The sequence below is a fragment of the Lissotriton vulgaris genome, chromosome 5, assembly GCF_964263255.1.
Source record: "Lissotriton vulgaris chromosome 5, aLisVul1.2, whole genome shotgun sequence".
Taxonomy (NCBI): Eukaryota; Metazoa; Chordata; class Amphibia; order Caudata; family Salamandridae; genus Lissotriton; species Lissotriton vulgaris.
Window position 1 is genome coordinate 1,481,861,580 of NC_141693.1, and position 23,297 is coordinate 1,481,884,876.

At 42.2% G+C, this 23,297-nt stretch overlaps 1 protein-coding gene across 1 annotated transcript in view; it reads right to left on the minus strand.

The window, feature by feature from the left end:
- The window catches only part of NFASC (neurofascin), a 371,015-nt gene that overhangs the window by 335,089 nt on the left and 12,629 nt on the right, over positions 1-23,297 (minus strand). Inside the window, exons 2-3 of the mRNA XM_086923454.1 lie at positions 19,837-19,854; positions 17,270-17,375 (exon numbers count right to left, since the gene is read on the minus strand). Of these exons, the coding sequence (XP_086779580.1) occupies positions 17,270-17,375; positions 19,837-19,854 (124 nt within the window). The remainder of the gene's footprint in view (positions 1-17,269; positions 17,376-19,836; positions 19,855-23,297) is intronic.

Consider the following 23,297-nt stretch of genomic DNA (forward strand, 5'->3'; position numbering starts at 1 on the left):
AATGATCCAGAAACAAGGTGGGGCTTTCATCGTTTGGGAAAAAAAAATGTTCTAAACCAATGAAAAGTGTTATTTTTAGGTCATATGACCAAGCCTTCCATCTTTAGGAAACCAAAAGTAAAATGATCCAATGAAAAGTTTTATAAACAAGTCACATGACCTGATAGGGCTACAAAAAGCGTAGAAAATCCGTTGGCACGTGAGGCGGCGTCAGTAGCGGACCGATGTGCGAATAGGCCGAAGGCAGCACAACGCGCTGAGATCCGGATGGCACCGAGGTGGTGTCAAGCAAATTGCCGCACTGGTGTGGCCATCCTACAATGCTGCGCCGAAAGACGGCGTGTCCAGCTGAGTTCCGGTCACTCTTGCGGTACAGTGAGTCGAACGCGCCGAGATCTGGATGGCACCGAGGTTGTGTCCAGCAAGTTGCCGCACTGGTGTGGCCATCCTACAATGCTGCGCCGAAAGACGGCGTGACCAGCTGAGTTCCGGTCACTCTTGCGGTACAGTGACTCGAACGCTCCGAGATCCGGATGGCACCGAGGTGGTGTCCAGCAAGTTGCCGCACTGGTGTGGCCATCCTACAATGCTGCGCCGAAAGTCAGTGTGGGGTGCCCCGTTGGCTTATGAGGTGATGTCAGTAGTGGACCGATGTGTGAATAGGTCGGAAGCAGCACAAGGCGCCCTGCACTGTTGAGCTTTTTTCAATGCCTGTTTTTTGTTGTTTCCCCTCCATCAAAAACAAAAAAATATATATAAAACTGTGCAAAAATACAAAAAAAATTTTAGAAAAGCAGTGCTTGTAAGACTGTCTGAAGCTCTTTTGCACCTGCTGCAGCTTCACTATTGCCCTGGTGTGGACAAAGATCGCCCATGACTTAGGCTGATTGAGAGTTTGTAGAAAAATGGCTTCAGATTTTCCACATATTACTCTTCAACATTCTTCCTAAATGTAACAATGTGAGACTCACTAGGAGAACGGCTGTTTATCTTTCCTTTCAAAATGCTGCCAACAATATTTTCTGAATGGAAGACACCATCTTGTAGCATAAAGGGCCGAAAGGGGTTCTGGTCTGGCCGATTGTTGGTGAAGACATTTTGACTATATCTTGGACCTGCCTGGCCTCGCCCAAAATGGCGCCGGTATAAATGGGACTCGTAACTCCTTGCCCGCAAATGTATATCTAGAAAATGTTATTGTAAGTGGCCCTGTCTTATTTTAATTACAAAATGTACGTCCACCGATTCCGCAACTGTTAGACACCTTAGTTCTTGCAACCTAATGGCCCGCTCGTTACGTTCCTCTACAGTGTAAATGTCTCCTCATCATATACGATTTCAGTTTGCTCCGTGGCCGGCCCACGTGGTTATAGGCCCGTATTTGTATACTGATATTTTCACAATAAAGGTTTTTAAAACAAAACACGGTAGTAGTATTTACATTGGTAAAGTTTTTACTTTTAGTCACTGTTTTCGAATCAGTAAAAGGCAAGTGAAATAAAGCAGTCCAATTACATGACGGATAAAAGGTATAATATGTAGGAACGCAGTAAAGATAAATGGTCAAGGGCAGTTGTGTTTTTCATTTCTGCAACATAAAGTGATCGATAAGAATCTGATAATCAGGCGTATCGGCGACTAAGACAGCAGGCCGAGTCTCTTTTACTCAACGGCTCCGTCATGGAACGAAGAAACGCCCTTTTTCTCGAAAAAGGAATATATTTTACTTGCAGGACAGTTGTAAATTTTCCGGGAAAGTACATTAGCCTGGAATATTATAACATATATGTTTTTAAAAAAATAATGTTCGAAAAAAATAAAAAGCGTAATTTTTAGGTCATATGACCAAGCTTTTCATCATTAAAATAACAAAAGTAAAATGAACCAATGAAAAGTTTTATTAACAAGTCACATGACCTGTTATGCTTACGTTACGCGCTGCGCGCCGCGCCCCGGATCATTTCCGGGTGCGCTAACGCGGCGTGTCATATAACGCATTACGCGACAACGTAGGTCAAGAATATAGTCAAAATGTCTCCACCAACCAGCGTTCGGAACACAACCCCTTTCAGCAGTCCAAAAAGTTCTGTTAAATGACAACAGAGGGGACAGGCAACAAGAACCATCAGTCAAAGAGGGGAGGGCAAGTTCTTCTCTTCCGGGTCATGTTGGGGCGCTACCGGAACTGATCGAATTGGTAGTCTACAGTGTTTCTGGATGTTTCAGACTAAAGCTGGCGTCAGCATGAGAGCACTACCATCTCGTAGCTCCGTCGTGGCCATTCCACGAGCAATCATGGCAGCCGCTCCCCACCAGAAGCCTGCGGGAGTCGGGGGCCCCCAAGACTTTTGTAGAATCTTCACGGCTGAGGGGACGCTTTCGAGAATGGGACCCAAGCCCTATCAGGGAAGCGTCCGAGTTCCAAGGTGTCCCAGGGCCATTTTAGTGGACCAGGCCCAAAACCGAAGAGCCAGCCGCCATTTTGAGAGTCCTGTGGCAGCCGCCTATCGCTGCACCGCAAGAGCGGGAGCAACTTAACTACATGGTGAGCGAGACGCTGTAGTCGCAAGAGCGGGCGGTAAACAGCTGAATGGCGGAAGAGGCACAGTGTAGCAAAAGCGGGCGGAATGGCAACTAAAACGGTAAAGGGGCGCCCCACTACAGCGTGTCTTCAGGTCAAACGGATTGTGGGACAAAGTCCAGAATAGAAGAGTCATCAAAAGGCAAAAAGTTCCGCCGGACCCCGGGAGCCGGCCGCCTATGTCGGGGGCGATCTCAGGCTACACCAGTGCTATAAGACTTGGGGAGGGGGTCGGAGCCAAGCGTCTTCTCCGAGTCCGTGTCATCACACCGCCCCTCGGGGGCCTCCGTCAAGCGGTTTAGGGAGGTACCATATAACATTGTTTTCAAATGCAGTCAGGTCCACAAACGACCCTCACTTACTTTGGAATAGTGAAGCTGCAGTAGGTGGAAATAAGCTTCAGACAGTCTTACAAGCACTGCTTTTGTAAACATTTTTTGTTTTTTTTGTATTTTTGCACAGTTTTATATTTTTTTTTTGTTTTTGATGGAGGGGAAACAACAAAGCACAGGCATTGAAAAAGGCTCAAACTCAGAACTCTGAACTATGGCACCCAATATCCAGGACTTTCCATCCGGATCTTGGCGCCTTGTGCTGCTTTCGACCTATTCACACATCGGTCCACTACTGACATCATCTTATAAACCAACGTTATGTAAATAGTTATTTAATAAAATGTTTTACCCTGTTTCTTTGCTGGTGTGTTGTCTATATTTTTAATATTTGCATAGGGTTTGTCGTTATTTTGGGCGGGGTGGGTGACGGAGCCGAGCTGTCTTGCAGCCCTCATGGTGTGGAGCTCAGTTCATCTCACTATTTTCGTATTTCTCATGAAGGGTTGTTTATAATATTTCTATTTTAGCGAGGTCAAAAAGAGATCCAATTAGTGGCCTACTGATTTTGCTCGATTACTTTTATTTTTTTACACGATTTTTCACGATCTGCAAAGACTAAACAGAGTATTGCGACTTTGTGCTTGTTTGTAAATAGAGAATGAACCAAAGAGAATCAATTGAAAAACAGTAAATGCTTGGATAATAATCAATCAAATGGAGAGACAAGCAGGCAGGACGGATTACAACGGGGGTAAAGGCCTGCGTTAACTACTCTTCACTATCTGCAAAGAGAGAGCACTACTAAGAGAAAAGAGGGGAGGGGGGCAGCGTTCAAAGCACATCAGCGTGCATAAATACGAAAATGTTTTTATCTATCACGTACTTGACATTTTAAAGCTTTTCATATTTGCTATTAAAAAACCAATGAAATTCACAGAAAAAACCATAGGTTATAGTGGATATATAGTTAGGAATTTGCATTTACAAAACCTTGAAAATTCAATGAAAAAACCATTGGTTTTAGGCCATATATAGTTAGGGATTTGCATTTACAAAACCTTATTTTACTCGCATAAAACCATTGAAATTCCATATATAGTTATAAGCGCTAACTATATATCGCGCACCCGCAATCCACTGCTGATGATGTCACATATTACATCATTCATGACATGGTTAGTGACATCACTGATGGCATCACTGATGACATCTCAAATGACATCACTGATGACATCACTGAAAACATCTCATTTGACATGACTGATAACATCACTGATGATATCATTCATGTGATAATACCATGAACCTCTTCAGACTCTAATATAACCTTAGATACAATCAGTGTAAACAGACAGTCACAGACTGTCACTCATCCATGGAGTTACTCACACACCTAGTCAGTTATGCCAAAAATCAATCACACCTCCATTTTCTCAACTATACAGTTATACACACCTTACTTATTCAAACATATACTAACACATATTTACTTTACTCTCTTATACAATCTCTGATACATGTTCACAATGATCCATACAGCCACTCACACATTCACTGGCTCTTATGCACAGCTATTTATAGATGTCAACTCTCACATGTACTGTGTTTTACATATGTACTTAATTTGACATGTAGCACTGAGATATCCATTCACTCACTAATACACTCATGCACAGTCAACCGCCCATACAGCTGTTTGCACATGCACTTTTGAATCTATACATATAGTGAATCAACTACTCACACATCTATGTACAGAGTCACACACCTTCCAGCCACCCATACACACACACTCAGTTTCCCATACAAATACTTGGACAACCAATCAATAACCCATACAGTTACTCATATAGCTACTGATCAACATATGCAGCAGTTTGTAGAACAACAGATATAATGATGCACAAATTAAAACAGTTTAGTCACTAACCCATGCACTCAGTGAGACACATTTAATCACTCACTCAATCAGTCAGTCAGTCATGCACCTAGTAAATCCTTCATCCAGACACTTATATATCCACTCATTCTTCAATATGTAAAACATATTTTAACTTTACAGAAACATATTTTTATTTATTATAAAGTTTTGTATAGCGCGAACAAGACCCGTGGGTATCAGAGCGCTTAACATAGAAGGCATATAGGAAAGACATATATATACGACAGTTATATGGACAACAAATATGAGGTAGATGATAAATATAATATAACACGTGTGCAGTTAGCGTTGATAGTCAATGGTGGGTGTATTTCTATCTTAGGTAAAATGTAAAAGCAAGTCTGACAGTTGGGTCATCATCAGATCGTGAATGATCTATTCTAGGTAGTGTATTTCTTCAACAGAAAGCTCTTCACTTCTCGCTTAAATGATGCCACGTTTTGGATCTTCCTGATGTTAGGAGGGAGAGAGTTCCATATTCTGGGGGCAGCTCCTGAGAACGCTCTGTCGTAGGTTTTTTTCTTGTGGAAAAGGGCTGGCCGTAGTAGGAATTCCTCAGTACTCCTCGCTGGTCGATTACCTCCCGATAGCTGGATTTTCTTCGCTAAGTATCTTGGGGTGTTGTGGTGTAGCGCTTTATGGGTGATACATGCCATCTTCATATGGATTCTAGCTTCATAGGGTAACCAGCTTAAAGCTTTCAAGTGTGGCGATATATGATCGTATTTTCTTGATCCGGTGATAATTCTTGCCGCAGCGTTTAGGCATGCTTTCAATGGCGCTGTGGACAATTTTGGTAGTCCCGCTAAGGTGGTGCAGCCATATTCAATCCTCGAGATAACTAAGGATTGGATTGCTAATTTGAGATCCGCTTCTGAGATGAACGGTTTCAATTTTCTTAAGTAGTTCAGGTGGAACCTGGCATTTTTAGCCATTGAGTTGATATGGGCTTTCATGTCCAGGTTCTCGTCCAGAGTGATTCCTAGCGATTTCGCTGACTTGATTAGTGTTGGGTTGCAGTTTAACGCAGTCACCACTTTCGTCCATTCCTTTATTTCCGTATGGCTCCTAGCTGGTGAGATTAGTAGGAACTCTGTTTTGTGAGCGTTCAACTTCAGCTGGTTGGTGGTTAGCCATTGTAGAGCCATTTTTAGAGTCTCGTTCATTAGCTCCATGTCTTTTAGGGAAGAGATCTTTAAGTATATTCAGTCACTGGATGTTGTAATCAGTGATGTCATCAGTGATGTCATTTGAGATGTCATCAGTGATGTCATCAGTGATGTCACTAACCATGTCATGAATGATGTAATATGTGACATCATCAGCAGTGGATTGCGGGTGCGCGATATATAGTTAGCGCTTATAACTATATATGGAATTTCAATGGTTTTATGCGAGTAAAATAAGGTTTTGTAAATGCAAATCCCTAACTATATATGGCCTAAAACCAATGGTTTTTTCATTGAATATATATATATATATATATATATATATATATATATATATATATATATATATATATATATATATATATATATATATATATGTGGGCTGGTGGGAGAAGCAGGTGGCCTGGGCCGATGACAAGGTGGAGTGGGTGGACAGGGTGGTTTGCTGGAGGAGATACATTGATGATCTCTTCATTATTTCGAAGGGGTCAGATTCCTCAGCGGAAGATTACATCACAGCCCTGAATCGGAATGATTTAAATCTACCTTTCACCCAAGAAATGAGTAGGGAAGAAGTGAATTTCCTTGACCTTACGGTGTTTGTAGAACAGGGGCAATTCAAACTGCCCTATACAGGAAAAGTACGGCTGGTAACTCGGTCCTCCATGGACGAAGCAGCCACCCCCTAACTCTTGTAAACAGTATCCCCTATGGGGAACTATTAAGAATTAAAAGAAACAGTTCTATGGAGAAGGACTTTGAGGAGGCAGCAAATAAAAGCATTAAACGCTTCAAATCACGTGGCTATTCACAGAAGGTACTCCAACATGCCAAAAATAAGGTTGACATAACAGACAGAAACACATTACTAAGAGATGGACAGGGTCGAACTTCCAAGGAAGGAACAGGCACTGTAAGGCTCATTACTATTTATTCAGTGGCAAATAAGGTGAGAGCGATAATGTGCAGAAATTGGAATATCTTGAAGTCAGATATAGTGATTGGGAAGGAACTCTCGAACCATCCCCAAATTACTTTCAGAAAGACGAGGCCTCTGAAAGACAAGCTAGTACAGAGCCATCTAGCTAAGGAGAGATCTAACACGGGACTGCAGGCTATGCATGGGTGGTATCCATGCGGGAAATGCAAGGCATGCAGCTCGAGTAAAAGAGTCCTATCCTACCAAGTGCCAGGAAGGAATTCACGCACCAAGATTTCCAAATTCATGACCTGTTCCACGACCCATGTGGTATATTGCCTAGAATGCCCCTGTAGCTACCGCTACATAGGGAGTACGGTAAACGCGGTTAAGTTACGCGTATTGGAGCACCAAAGGGCTATTTCCAACAAAGATGAAAACTACTCGGTGGCCAGGCACTTTGCCACTTATCATAATAGCGACAGAAACCTCCTAACCTTCTTCTGTCTTGACTGTATCCCATTGGACATCAGGGGGTGGGACTACAAGAAAAGATTAAGACGCTTGGAGTCCAGGTATATTATCGAACTCCAAACGAAAATGCCAAAGGGGCTGAATGCGGGTGAGGAACTCACAACTCACCTATAGCCCAATTATTCAAGCAAGAGCAGCACAAATGTCAGGGAAGGAACCACCAGTTGCTATAAGTAACTATAGGGCCATCACCTAATAATGATTATAGGATCCAAGATTTACATACAGTGCAATGGTTGAACTGGTCAGTGATAGTGTAGGAAACAATAAATTTGGGAAATTGTCACTGCCAGTTCATCCAGGGCTCAATCAAGAAACAATGTAAATTTGTATATATTGGATCATTTAGTATTTACTTCGAATAATTTTGAATTATGTGGCTATTTAATTTCAATCAACACACACGAGAATATGATGACGGAGATGTAATTTTGATGAAATTCATAGTTGTAAGGAACTGCAATAATCAACTATACCCATACAGGGTTTAATAATTATCAAATAATGTGAAATGTTTTTTCAATTACCTCCGTGCAGATACATTGTGTGAGATTTGAATTATGACAGCAAGTCTCTGCGAGCAAAAGATGAATGTATATACCTTTTTTTTGTTACTATGTTATGATTTAGCCACTCTAAGATGGCGACCAATGTGGGACAATAAGTCCACTGTTTATGTAACATTTTTGCCAATATCAACTTCCGCCTCGCCGACGTCAGCTGACACTGACACACTTAGAACTGGAGCCGATAACAACATCCCCCAAGCCCTCGTACTGTTAGACCTGTCGGCGGCTTTTGACACGGTCGATCATACTATCTTGATCGACCGTGTCAGCAACGCCGGCATTCGGGGCACTGCCCTTGACTGGGTTCGATCCTTCTTGCAAGGCCGCTCCCAGGCAGTCCACCTTTCCACCTTCTCTGCTTCTTTTCTTCCCCTCACTTGTGGTGTTCCCCAGGGTTCTGCTCTCTCCCATCTTCTTTTCAATCTATATATGCAACCACTCATGGCTTCCCTTCGCCACTCCTCCGCTACAATATACAACTATGCCGATGATTTGCAACTGATTTTTCCTCTGGACACTACACTTTCCTCTCGCCTCAACTTCCAAACTACCATGCTACTCATCTCTGACTGGATGGCTCACAGCCAGCTCAAGTTGAATCCGTCTAAAACGGAACTTGTCCTGTTGGGTGGTCCTACCAATCCATGGGATGATAACTACTGGCCCCCTTCTTTGGGTCTCCCCCCTTGCCCGGTCAGCTCTGTGAAAAGCCTAGGAGTGATCATCTCTGAGGATCTTTCTATGAAACCTCAGATCTCAGCAGTAACATCATCCTGCTTTTTCCAGCTACGCAGGATTCGCAAGATCTGCAGATTTCTAACCAGAGAGGCACTCACACTAGTAATACTGGCTTTGGTCATCTCCAGGGTTGACTTTGCCAACATCCTGTATGTGGGGATTCCTGTCTATCAGCTCCAAAAACTTCAGCTGATCCAGAACCAGGCCGCTCGTCTGGTGTACCACCAACCCAAACACCAGCACGTCTCCCCCCTCCTGAGGAGCCTTCATTGGCTCCCAGTGGCCAAACGGTGCTCATTCAAGCTCGGTTGCACCCTATTCAAATCCTTGCATAACCAGGCCCCTGAGTTCATTTCCTCCAAGCTTAAGCAATACTTCCCAACCCGCAATTTACGATCTTCTGCCGATAATCTTCTTTGCATTCCATCATTTCGCCGTAAAAAAACACGGTGGTTTATGCTTCTCATTTCTAGGCCCTTCCTTCTGGAACTCCCTCCCTTCTTCCTTCCGCCATTGTTCCTCATATGAGTTGTTCCGCAAAACCCTGAAAACCCACCTTTTCAAGGTGGCCTTTGAGTAACACTTCCGCCCTGGCTAGCTATGTTTGTTATGAGCGCCAAGAAACCGTCTCGGTGTACGTGCGCGATATAAACTTTTTTTAACATAACATAACTGACGAAGGCAAAGGCTGAAACGCGTCTGTTTATATTGTTTGCGCAATAAACCCAAGTGGGGTTTAAACTAACGTGAGTGCTGGTCCGGTCATTTATTTGGCAGTGGAGCGAAATATATATATATATATATATATATAGATATATATATATATATATATATACATATATATATATATACCTTCCTTCATTTCTTTTTTATGTTACTCATTTCTAATTGTTTAATTCATTATGCAAAATATTGCTCCACTGCCATTTGTTGCTATTTCCAGGAGAACCTGTTCAAAACAGGCTTAAATGGAAAAAAACGTTTTTCATACTATTATAGAGTTTGAGGATCAAATCTAATATGTATTAGAAAACTAGATATACATTACTTATATTACTTGCCTGAAATTTCAACAATTTTGGAAAGATTTCTCCTTTGGGAAATGCATCCAAAACAATAGTCCACTTATGGAGGATTATGTAATAACACTAAGAAATGTACAATCCACTTGCAACTTTGGGGACAGTACCTAAGGAAGAATTTGAGATCAGTTTATGCTTTGGTGGCTTAATTATTGCTAAACGGTTTGAGTACTTCCTAACATGCACAGCAGAATTACATAAAGGTAAGCCATTTAATTTGTTTAGTCAGTCAAGCAGCTGAGTTTAAGCCGAAAATAACTTCAAATTTCAAAGAACGTTTTAAATTCAGAGGGACTTGTTATCATTGTGGTAACCCAGGTCACATGACTAACCATAAAGAATGCCCTGCAATTAACGTTTATTATAAAAATTGCAGTAGAAAGGGGCATTTTGCCAAATGTTGTAAAAAATCAATTCTAGTGACAAAGTGCAAGAAGTTGTCCCCGAAATGAAAGCTCTAGAGTTACAAGTATACGGTAGTGAGAATTGCTTTGTGATTTCAGACTTTGAAAATGCCTTGATACTGTTCTCATAAATGGCATCAAAGTAAATATGATGTTGGATTTAAGTGGAAGGCTTGCCCTCATTTCTGATAAAGATTACATCAAACTGTTTAAGGAGATTGTTGAAATATTCTGCAGTAAAGCTGTATAGTCTTGGGGTAAACCCTTTGCGCTCAGAGGACATTGTGATGCATTAATTGAATTCAAAAGAAACATATCAAAGGGTAAAGTGTTTTCCAAAAAGTATTGGTTATCCTAGAGGATATCCTCATTGCATCAGTCTTAAAAATGCAATTCCTATAGCCAGTAGAGTCAGAAACATTCCGATTAGTGTAAAAGATGCAGGTAACAAGGAAATTGAGAATGTCTGTTTAGAGAATATCATTGAACCAATGGAGTTAAATGTGTGGTTGGCGTCGGTTGTTTTTGCTCATAAAGGTTATGGTAATGTCAGACTCTGTAATGACCTAAAAGAGCATAATAAGAATGTTACTGAAGACAAGTATTTATTACCAAGTATTACCGAAATAGTCAATTGTTCTTGCTGGGGTGAAACATTGTACAACCCTCAGTTTCCCTTCAGTATACTGCCAAGTTAAACTGAGTGAAAAGTAAAAAAAATTAACTTCTTATCACTCTGTGTGAATTTAACCTGTTTTCAAAGTTTTTCAAAGAATTATGCCATGCTTCTTTGATGGCGTGAAGGAAATACAGTTTTTCCAAGATGATAATCTAGCATCTTCCAGTGCACTCGAACAACACAACTACATTTAGACAGGGTATGAGGTGTCTTTGTGATTATAGGAAATAAAGGATTGATACTTAAAGCAAGCAAATATGTTTGACAAATCTGAAATAGACTATCCAGGGAATTAAACCTCAAACGCACTTGGTTAAAATCATCCAAAAATTACTTAGTCTAATGAAAAAAGAAGTACAAACTTTTCTATGGATGGCAGAATGCTATGCACGCTTTAGCCCAAATTTTGCAAAGAAAACCATAGCTATTCAGCAATTATTAAATAAAAAGATGCAATTTCACTGAAATGATGGAAGTGAACAAGAGTTTACTTAAAGAATAAACCAAAGTTGAATTGTTTCAACGCTAGTTTTCATGTTGTCTTGTCACTAATGCCACTGCGAAAGGGATTGAACAATGGTTCTCAATATTCTATAGCTTTTTTCTTTAGAGAGCTGAAAAGGATGGAACATAATTATTCTACATAAATATTCTACCATAGAAAAAGAATCACTGGCTGTGTATTGGACTAATAATATTATGAATACCTTTCTATTGTGAATCAAATCTGAAGTATTGTCAGATCACAAAGCTTACAATAAGCTTTTACAATAAGTTTTTACAATAAGTTTTTTGCGGGAAAGGTCCATTCTACTTCTTTCAGGATATGTATGTGGGTTGTTACATTGCAAGATTTTCAATTTTCTATCAAGTGCAACCCTAGTATACTTAATACGTTAGCAGATTGTCTTCTAGACTTGTAAGACAATGAAAGTGGTGATGATGTTGTCATTGATTGGTGGAAGAATGCGGTAGTGAAGGCTTGTTCTGTTACAGAAGACTGCATTACAGAAGCAGAATGGTTATAAGAGTTGTCAAAAGTTGAATTGTTGCGAGAAATCCATGATCTCACTTGTAAATGATGGAAGATAGGAAAACGCAGAGATTAACTCAAAATATTTGAAAAAGTGAAACACAGGCTCTCTGTTCACAGTGGTTTCCTGTTCCGTAGAATAAGACTTATTCTATCTCTTAAGCTTGGTTTACTTCTTCTTACGTTGGCTCATAGTGTACACCAAGGGATTTGTAAAACCAAAAAGGGTTTAAGTTGTGTTTTTTGGAGGCCCGGTATGGATCTAGGCATAGAAAGAAATGTGTGCAGTGTTGTCATCGTGATGAACCCAGAAAATTCAGGATGTCTCCCATGGTATGCAGAGAACTACCCGCAAGCCCATTTCATTTGATATTACAGGACCATTAACAGGTGGCTCTTAGGTAGTGTACTTACTAGTTCTTATGGACATGTTTTCATATTTGTGAAAACACAGAGTGTACTGTTCCTAAGTGGCTAGCTAGGTCAGCAGGTGGAGGGGAGTGCTCCTTTTAGGAGCAAGGGCCCTCACACATCCCGAGAGGTGTCATGCTTCATCATCCGGCAGCTCCTGGTTGGGCTGGCACTGCAATGCCCAAAAGGGCCCCTCAAGGGGGCTCTTTGCAGAGATCTCAAAAGACATCATTGCCAACACCAGACCAAAAACCTACAGACCTGACACCCAACAGACACTGTGGAGTCTCCGTCCACTTAAGGAACATTCTCCATGCGGATCATGCAGTGTATGTACGCTCACACAGGCTTCCAAAGAACTACATTTTGACACCTCCAAACCATGGGTACAACGCTAACACACTATCTGCAATACCAAAAGCTGTGTTGATATGATCACATGCCCGTGTAGAAAACAAACTGTAGGTATGACCACCAGAGCGGTGAAGATCAGAATCACTGAACACCGCAGCAATGTGTGATGCAGGAGACTTACAACCAAAAGGAGAACCCACTATATTGAGAGTGGTCATACAGTGAATGATCTCTGCTGGACTATCATCTGCAGTGGTGATCTGTTTCGTAAGGACAATGGGTGTTCCGAATCTCCACATACATTCATGGCCTCAACAATGACATACCATGGGGGGAGGTCTCATTATAGACACTACCCGTATTCATACTCACTGGCCTTTTTGCAGAGTTCTGACACCACTGGGCCCCCTCCCTTATGCCCCGTGTGTATATGGCCAGATGCTATCCTGTGTCTCTCCTCCTTCCCTTACCCCTTTTCCTCCCCTCCTCCCTCTTTTACCCACCCCCCTCTTTGTTTCCCCTCTTTTTTCTCACCCAACCCCATTCCTCACTCCTTACCAACCAACTCCTACCCCACGCCCCGCTACTGTTTAATCCCTGGACCCCTGCCTAGGTCCCCATCAAAGTGGTATCTCCTCTGTTATTTTCCTCCCAGAGTAATTTTCCCCACGTCCTGTGTACCTTTTCCTTCTCTGATCAGACTCTGTGCCCCCCGCCCCCTTTCATCCCCTGCTCTGGGAATGCCCACCTGAACCACCCTCAGTCAGGTCGCCCAGCATCTGCTCTGAGGAATCCCCGCCCCCCCACACTCCCCGTGCCGACTGCCACTCCCATCATGGCATTGACTCCCCAACACACTGGGTTACCGTCCCAGCTCCATGGCGAATAACAAGGAAGTACTTCAGAGATTTCCTCCATGACGTATTCACTCCGGCACCAGTAGGGCCTTAGGTAGGTTGAGAGCCACTGTGAGCATCGATGCGGTAACTGCTTGTTACCGCTGCCCCCAACTGTAGTATTGGGCCCCTGCAGCCTTGGGCAGTGACCACAACATGCAGGCATGCCAACCTCCGGTCTCCATCCCTTCTATGCCTGGCCTCCTCACTGATTAAGCTTGTTTTCCCCCATAGCAGTGACAAAAAGCCACGCAGCGTACTCTCTGACCGGTGCGATTGGACCTATCCCTGATTTTATGCACGGGTAAGTTCCTGTCCTAGTGAGTGAGGACCACCCGGCAGTGAGCTCCTTCCTCTCCCCCCACCTCCCCTTCTTTCCCCTTCTGCTCCCCCCACCCTCGGTCCTTTTCTGTTTCCTTTCCCTCCCATCTCCATCCTTTTCCTTCCATCTCCCCCCGCACCTTACCCCAGTCTCGACTGTGTATCTCACTTTTTAATGTATTTTTTTGTATATTATTCACAGGGCATGACTCAACACATTTTCCAATTCCCCCCATCCTTGTGAAGAGTAGAATTAGGTCTTTCTGGTCCTGATGAAATACCATGATCCATTATGGCCTGTAATAGGCATGAAAATGTTGACCTTGATATCCACTACCTTTCTAGCTAAATAGATCATTACATCGAGTGTACGCTCACATCACATTTTTATCCTTGAAAAAGGGAACCTAGAGTTAAAACTTTATCACCTGTACGGATCCATTTAGCCAAATTTAACACACTTTCCTTCACCCATTCTACTAACATTTCACCGCTCATCCATGCAACATACATCGGCAAAAAAGAGAAGATCTCTGGCAAAGAGCCCCATCGAGGGGAGCATTGGGCATTGCAGAGCCGGCCAAACAAGGAGCTCCCCGATGATGAAGCATGACACCTCTTGGGTGTGTGAGGGCCCTTGCTCCGAAAAAGAGCGCTCCCCTTCACCTGCTAGACCTAGCTTCCCACTTAGGAACAGTACACTCTGTGTTTTCACCACTGGCGGGCACATGTGCTGGACCTTATAAAAGCCCCAGTCCCTCCTTTCTTGTTTTGGACTTGTTTTCTAGTCGAACTGAAGCAGCAGACTGACATAACTACTACTACAGTAATAACATTTTTGAAAGGTGTGTTTCGGAGAGAAAGCTATTATAGATTTATTCTAACAGATAACAGATTTTTTAAATAACCAAGGTATAATTCACAAAAGGTGTTCTTTATATCATTCCCAAAAATAATGGCGGGATTGAGCATTATAACAGAAATCTTAATGGAATTATACAATTGGACAAAACTATATTAACAGATAGGAGAGAAGATATTAAATTACATAGTGAAACTTTCAAGTATACGCCTCACTCCACTATAAAGGTGACGCCTTTTGGTTTATGCAAAAACGGAAGCTGTGTAACAAGGCTTTTCCTTTCTGAGTTAGGAAAAATACAGTCAATCGTAGCGATGAAGCTTTAAATTTAACACACTGTTGTGAAAAAGTGTTACACAAGCAGAAAGAAGGCAAAGCAAACTATGATATAAGTTGTTACAATTTCACAAATAAATGGGGGAGATGAAGTTGTAGTAAAATGTCCAGTAGGAATGAGGGATGCACCTATATTTGGGAATCCCCTCAAGTTTGTAAATGTTGTTTAATGAAGCAGGTAGACATATATGTATTTGTATGTCCGGCCTCTATCTTCTGTTTTCACTTTTACTTTATTTCTCCCTTGTATTTGTTTTTTGCCTTTGCTGTTGGGAGGGATGTTTGATATTATGGGTTTCTTCCTAGCAGCTTTGCCGTATCATGACAGTAATATTCTATAATTTAAAAATGTTTATCAATGAACCACTGGAGGATTCTATAAAAGCTGTTGTGAGGAGGCTAAAGGTATATGATATGAATGGAGTTCATTTATTTGAAATAAAGCTTTTTTGAACTTCTAGAATGTCTGCATTACTAATGTGTCATACAACAAAACCACACAAAGTCCAGATATGCCTGGCCGAAATGGGTGTCCTTAGAGATCATAAGAGATTTTCACACCAAGAGGCAACAAGCATGTGTGGGCTTAGGAGTTAATCAAAAAGTGGAACATCGGGAAATAAATAGAGCTTCAGCCAAGTGGAGGGCGCAAAGAAATTTCTAAGAAAACTGGATAACTTTTGGAAGGTAACTCCTGGTATACAAATGATGCGAAGGCAACAGAGTGCTCCATAACTGTTGTGGACTGATATACAGTTTTGTTTGTTAGTCTACTTTTGGTTTTCATGGGTGGTTGGATGGCAGAGTTTGTTATGAGTATATGGTGTTGGTGTTCTCCTCCAAATGAATACACGTACTGCACTCTGATGTTCCATCCTTCCCATTATTGTCCTTGGCGAACATGCCTATTTATGGTCTGATGTTAATGTAATGTTTTATGCATATCTATTGCCCTAAATGTAGTTTGTTAACAAATAAATAGCTGTTACAAATGCTGGACATCTATTCTGATGCTTAGCAGGGGTTCTAGGCAGATGATAAATATTGTGAATGTGGTAAAGTCCTGGAAATCTTGTCTCAACAATATAGTTTTGTGAAGGTGTGACTGATTTTTGGAAAGATGTTTTTGCTTGCCTGAATTTGACATTAGGCTTATATATGAAGAATTCAGCCCCTCTGAGTCTTCTTCGCCATGACAGATCTCTGTCTCCTTGACAGAGGTATGCATAGAGCATTATTTTCAGAAGATACATTTTACAAAAAAATAAATATCTAAAAGTCAGGAAGATGAAACACAAACCAAAGGTAAGATTCTTGGCTCAACAATCAAACTAATCTGCATTCTAGGAAAAAACTCATTATTGCCGCAAATCCATGGTGCATATGTTTGAGACCACGTCAAGATGCTTTGAAGAATTTAAGAATTAACAGCCTTCTCTATATACTGCTTTAATTTACAATATTTTTGTGTGGATATATAGAGAGTGACTTTAGTCAGGTAGCTATTTGCTTTTGGTTTTTTTTATTCTAAAACAATGAATGAAGTAATTGGGGCCAATAGCATTCTATGTGTATTTCATTGCCAACTCTGGAAACTTTCTCTTATTTTCTCTTCCCAAATGCAAATTTGATTGCCACCGACTAATACTTGTATTGGGCTCATTATAAATTCTTGTTCTTATCACTGCAGTGCTGCATACATTTTTTTCTTACTAAGCATTTGATAGAAAACAACTACAAGGATTGGATCCATTAGTCTGCCCATGCTGCCACCTACAGTGTCCTGTTGTCCAGATCAGTGACCTGTTACAAGAAGAGGTTCTACTATTTTTGCTGCTTGGTCCAACGAGGGACCTTTAAAGTGTTTTTGTGAATTTTCAGCTAAGCGGAAGGCATGGATTACAGCCACATAAATATAGTCACACCAGGAATGAGAGTTTACTGTTTTGCACTGCATCAATTTGTTTCCAAAACAAATGTGCTCACTGTTTGCACGCCACACAGGGCGACACACATTTTGGGAATGGGCTTCATCATGTGGTGCATTGCAGAAAAGAGATCTGGTTCATCACACTTTAATTATTCACAACCCTAAAATACTCACGTGGGCTGAGGGTTTCCTTTGGCCTCACACTCAATGAAAATGTTGTCCCGTGGGTCCACTATGTAGTCCTTCACAGACTGCTTAGTAATTGTGGGTGGCTGTGGCACTGCAGGGACAAAAGAATAAAGTTAAATCTGCATCCCTGCATGGTATTAGCTTTCTCCTCCCTCATTCTGACCTAGCACAGGTCCCAAGTGGCAAATGACCTTCCTATACCCACCAGATAAAATTGGACTGTTTTTGAGAAGGCAATAGCGATTATGGTTAGTGGAAGATTCTAACTGAACACCCACCGCAAAGGCTTGATTATATGCTCATCCCTTCAAATCATAAGTGGAGCAGCTGGAAAAGGCCTATCATATTCTGCTGCTGGGTATTCAGGAATGAAAGTTGCATTTTTAGGGTGTTAAACATTCTGCAATATGCAGAACACTGTAGTCTGGGTGTGGTTTATCTGTGGGGTCGTAAGAAGGCCATTTTCATAGGTTTGGAAAAGGACTCAATCTCTGCGTTGTAAAGACGGGCTGCGTACTGGGGGGCAGTGTGGTGTAGTTACTCGTGGTTGTATCTTGGGCCTGAAAGCTGCATTATGGGTAGGTGAGATGCTGTAATATGTGATTTGCATCCTGAGTGTGTATTCAAGGTAGCAGCCTTCGTCTTGCATGGATGCAATCTGTAGGCATTTTATATGTGGATTGTACCGCAGTAGCTATGGAGAGACATGTAGTCTCTTGTAAGTGTGGGGCTTGAGTCCTAGAGAGCCCTTTATCTTGCAGGAATGTATCCCGAGGAGAGGGCTGTATCCTGGGTATGGGGTTTTCTGGATCCAGATTTTCCATTCAATGGGTTTGTACCGATAGTGAATTCTGGAGGCTTCTCTTTTAGTGGAGTTTCATGGGAATGGGTGACATCTGTGGGCAGTGGTGTATCTGTGGAGATGGAGTTGTGACCCGGGGCTGCCTCCAGATGGGGCAGCGTCTTGAGACTGAAAGCTGCATCCTTGGACCCATCATGGAACTTAAATTTGTGGGGTTCATCCTGGGGGACACCTTATTTGGGGGCTGTTTACAGGGGGACAAATTCTTGGTGTACGTTATTATGGTGGAGGAGGAGTGTAGACTTCCTCTTGGGGCGATGTGTCCTAGTGGGGGACCTATACCATGGGATCGGAGGTGGAATTTTATGGGATCATATTCTGGAAATGCATCTTTTATTCTGGGGAGAGGTTTGTGGTGCAGAGGGGTTACGCCCTGGGTTAGTGGTGTATCCTTGGAGAATGGTTTGTGGCTGTAATGCTGCAGGAGTATTTTACTACGGTTCACTCTGAACCTCGTATGCAACATTCAAGAGTTGACAGTTGCTGCTGGGGTGCAGAGCCCATGATGCTGGACATGGAGAGCTTAAATGTAGGCACCAGACACGTGGCACTTGTTGCCCTTTTCTGCAAATAGGTTTTAGTCGGAGTTCTACATCCAGATGTGGCTTGTGTCTGGGGACATTTTATACAGAGGGTGTGCCTTCAGCTGAGTCTTGAGACTATAAATGGCGGGGGTTGCTGTGGGGATATTGTTGTATGGGTGCTGTATTCTGGGGTAAATTATTTTGTGGGAGTGTATCTTGGGCGTGCATCCAAAAACCTTTTAACTGGTAGATACCATAGAGCAAGATAAACAACTGGTTTTTTGTGGTCGTTAACGAGAAATCGGCCTGCTGTGACCGCAAAAAATGTCAGCCGTGTTTACAAACCCTATATTGCGAGTCGGTAACCTATTACCAACTCGCAAAATAGGGTTTGCGACTCGCTATTGGGAAAGGGCGTGCCAAGGGTATCCCTTCCTAATAGTGACTCACACTTCAATACAAGATTGTTGTGCGGCAAAACACTCACTGTTTACCACCCATCGCCTTGCATTAAAAATATTTTTAGGAGCAGGCAGTGGTTCATTTTTCACGTTTAATTTTTCTTTTTTAAATGCATCCTGTTTTCCTCTAGGGAAAACGAGATGCATTAAAAAAACTGCTTTATTGAAAAAGCAGTCACAGACATGGTGGTTTGCTGACCCCAGCAGGCCACCATCCCTGGGAGCTATAGCCATTCCAAATGGGGTCGCAAACTGCACCTGCCTCATGAATATTAATGAGGCAGGCAATTTGCAACTCCATTAGGAATCGCAAACAGGGTCTGTGACACTGTTGTAAATTCTAACTTGCGAGTCACAAAATCTGAGTCACAAAACAACGCTATTTCCGACTCGCAAACTGGAAGGGTTGTGCATCTGGCCCATAGTCCTGAGGGCTATATCCTAAAAGTACATTTCTTTGTAAGAGGGCTATGTCTTGGGTGTATTGAGTGATGTCAGGGAAGTTCTTCTCAAGGGCTATTTCCTGAAAGAATTGCTGCATCTTGGAGGGGCTGTACCCTGGGTCGAGGGGTAGTTGTTGGGGGCCCATTATCATGGACAGCGGACTATTCTTATGGAGCGAGGAGAATGATTTCATGGCGAAACAGAGAAAACAAGACAAGAGTCAAGATCCAGGTAGCAAAAAAAGGACAAGGACTGACTTACACTCTCTCAGAATTTCAGCTGTTAGTTCCCAGGTGAGCAGGGATAGAAAAGAGAGGAGGTTAATGGGAAAAGAGGGCTGACAACACAGATGTAGCACCTGTTAGAAGAAAACATTGTTAGATTCTGAAAAAACACAGCTGCTTCCCCTAGACACATATACAATTTAGGAAACATATCTCTCCCCACTAAATTTTCTGCATAGCATCCTAACCTTCCACTCCACTAATTATTCCAAAAATAAGTCTTCTGTACATTTCCTTAACCGTCCTCTTGCCCAACATCCTCTCTGTTAAACTTCATTGTCTCATCTCACTAGCTCTCTTCTCCCTTCACACCCGCTCCTAATCTATCAAACTGCTCTTTCCAAATCTAAACCCCCTTTTCCTCTCAACTCTCCTTTCCCCTAACCATCCTCTCTGTAACCTTCCTTGGCCTATCTGACTAACTCTTCCCTGTCCAATTTCCTCCCCTTACCCTTCACCTAACTCTTTTCTCTCCTATATTGTCTCCCCTACATCCATCTTCCCAGGGGCCTTTCTCCCATCTAGACCCAAACAGGTACAATCGAATGGTACAGCACATCTGGACACACCTTGGAAAGAAACACACATTGGTCAATTAATACAGCTATCAGAAGCTTGCTTGGAGCCTGTGCTGGTGCACCTTGCATGGCCCATGTCAATGTCACCCACAGACATGCGCTTCCCATTGGCTGCCATCTGCAAAGCAGGCATTAGTTACTCAGCTTCCACCACTACACGTGGCACACTATGCGTGGCCTGGAGCCTCTTGGTGTTTTACTTTTCTAATGGGCCCGACACAACTGAGGTGGAGGTAGAAGGGCGGCAAGAAAAAAAAGAGGACTACAATACAGCACATATAATTATAAAAAGGAAAGTTCTAGTAGGCAAGGCAATAAATAACCACAATGCAATTTTCTTTTAGAAATGAACAAATACACATTACTCCTATTGAGATTGTAACTTAAGTGAATAAGTGGATTCCCCAATAGTAACTGTGAAGGTTGCTATTATCTCAAAATTGAACACTTAACCCTTTTGCTGCTATCTTTTTTTCCTCCTAGAATGTCAAGCCCTTTTTTGAATATTTGGCGCAGTTCACGCTTAGGCCTTCATAACTTTTTTTTCACATAAGGTATCCATGCCAAATTTGTTGGTTTTTCCCTGAACACCCTGGGGATTCACCGGGTACCAGGGATGAGGAATTAGAAAATAGCTAAAATACAGCTAAATTCTAGGTTTTGGGGAAAAAATAGGAAGAAAACAAAAACTACGCACAAAAGTGTCTGCGTTTTTTTCTCCTATAAATGGCCACAGCAAACGGTTTGCTGTGCTAAAGTCACCCTTTTCCTGGCTTCCAGGGACATTCGGATTTCCAAAAACAATTTTTACCACATTTGGCATTTTTCAAAGGCGTATCCCATTTTTCCTCATTTTTGTACATTCAACCTACTTCCAGTTTATGGTGGAAACCTATGTGAAACCCAAGTGTGATCCCGGAATGCTACAGATTTCAGAAAAGTAAACACAATTCTGAATTCCTCCGGGTATCGAGTTTTCAGAAATTGCTGGGTTTGGTAGGTTTCCCTGTGTAGCCACAGAGTCCAGGTCCCGACACTGGAGCCATTCCTATTGCTGATTTCTCGGCATTGAGTTTTGGGATATTTTGTATTTCGGACGCTAGGCCCAGTCACACAAGTGGGGTAAAATTTCCATCTGGGCAACTGGGGGAAGGTAGCATGGTAGGTATTTTGTGGATCTCGTGGTTTCTGGATTTTTATGTTACTAAAGCATGGTTTAATGCTTGGGTGAGCTACCCCCACCCCCTTTTTTATTTTTGAGAATATTTGTTCCCTGGTGTCTAACAGCCTTTCAGTCCCCAGGGGGGAAATTTTACCCCAGTAGGAAGGGGGGCGGGGTGCTGTTAGAGAGACTGATGCACCTATTCTGGAGTGGGCATAAAAAAGGATGAATGGCAGCTCACCTAGGCATCACGTCTTGCTCCCACCCCAGAATAGGTGCAGCAGTCTTTCTGCACACCCCCCAGGTGGATTGAGGGTTTTACTAAAAATCTATCCCAGGGGGAATGAAAGGTGAGTAGACACCAGTGTGAAAATAATCCAATATTTCCAAAAATTAAAAAGGGGGTGGGTGCAGGATCAACAGCAATGGCCACAGTTGAAGACACAGCAGCAACAACAGCTACTACACCAACAGGAACCACAGCAAGAACAACTGCCTCTAAAGTCCTCACAATAGTAACAACAGCTGTCAGAACACGTGAGTTTGGTGCAGGTGGAGCGAGGATATATATATACATATATATATATCCTCTCTTGTCGACCCCTAAGCACAACCAAACCCTTAAAGCACCCTTTACACCCAATACCCTTACCCAACCCTAAAAACACCCTTACCACTCAATTCTCTTACCTACCACTAAACTCTAAAAACACCCTTACCTCACAATATCCTTATCCATCCCTAAACACTAAAACACCCTAACTACCCAATACCCTTACCCACTCCTAATGCCTAAAAATATACTTACAACATAATACTCTTACCAACCCCTAAAATCAGCCTAACCACTCACTACCCTTCTCCACCCCTAAAACGCCCTTACCCTAATTCCTAATACATAGACCATATATCACATAGACATATATGGTAAAGGCATATGCATGGGAAAGACTTATGTGTTAAAAGCAATGCAAGGTAAAAATATTGTGTGGTAAAGACAGAGTGGTAAAGGTTGTTTCCCAATAATACTCCCTGCAGGCCAACTTTTTTGGCATCTTATTAATAATAGCCTGGTTCATTCCTGCATGGATGTGACTCGATATGCTACATATATAGGACTGTTCAATGTGGTGTGCTAACAATAACTATTGGATTTTTATTTAGCATGTGAAGCAGTGTACTTACAGGCAGCAATATTATCAACTCATAGCTGCACATTTAATCTCAGGAAGAAGTAATGGTATTTTGGGAATTAATGCTGTGACATACCAGTCACCCACCCCTACTTAACTTGCGCTAACCCACTAAGCAGTCCTTAATTTGTAAAACAATAAATGCTGGGGCACAAAGTTTGCTGAGGAGCCCATGCCTGAAAATGTCCAATGTCTGGAGAGCTGAAAACTAAGACGCGTAGACGTGATTCAACTGTGTGCCACTTTCATCCACCACCGGGCACTCCCTAACCCTGTATCTCACTCTAGAAGGTTCATTTTCGTGTATGCCTTCTCCCTTTGTCACAATTTTTCCATCTTTCTCTTCCTCCTATCCCTCTTTTGTGTTTTTCTCTCTCTTGTTCTGGAAAAAACTCTGATGAGGAAAAATAAGTGTGGTACCCCAAAAATGAGTGCAAGTGGGCATCACCTGATACCACTGGCTCAAATTAAGCACTACCAATAGCCTAAAAGAAGACATATTTTC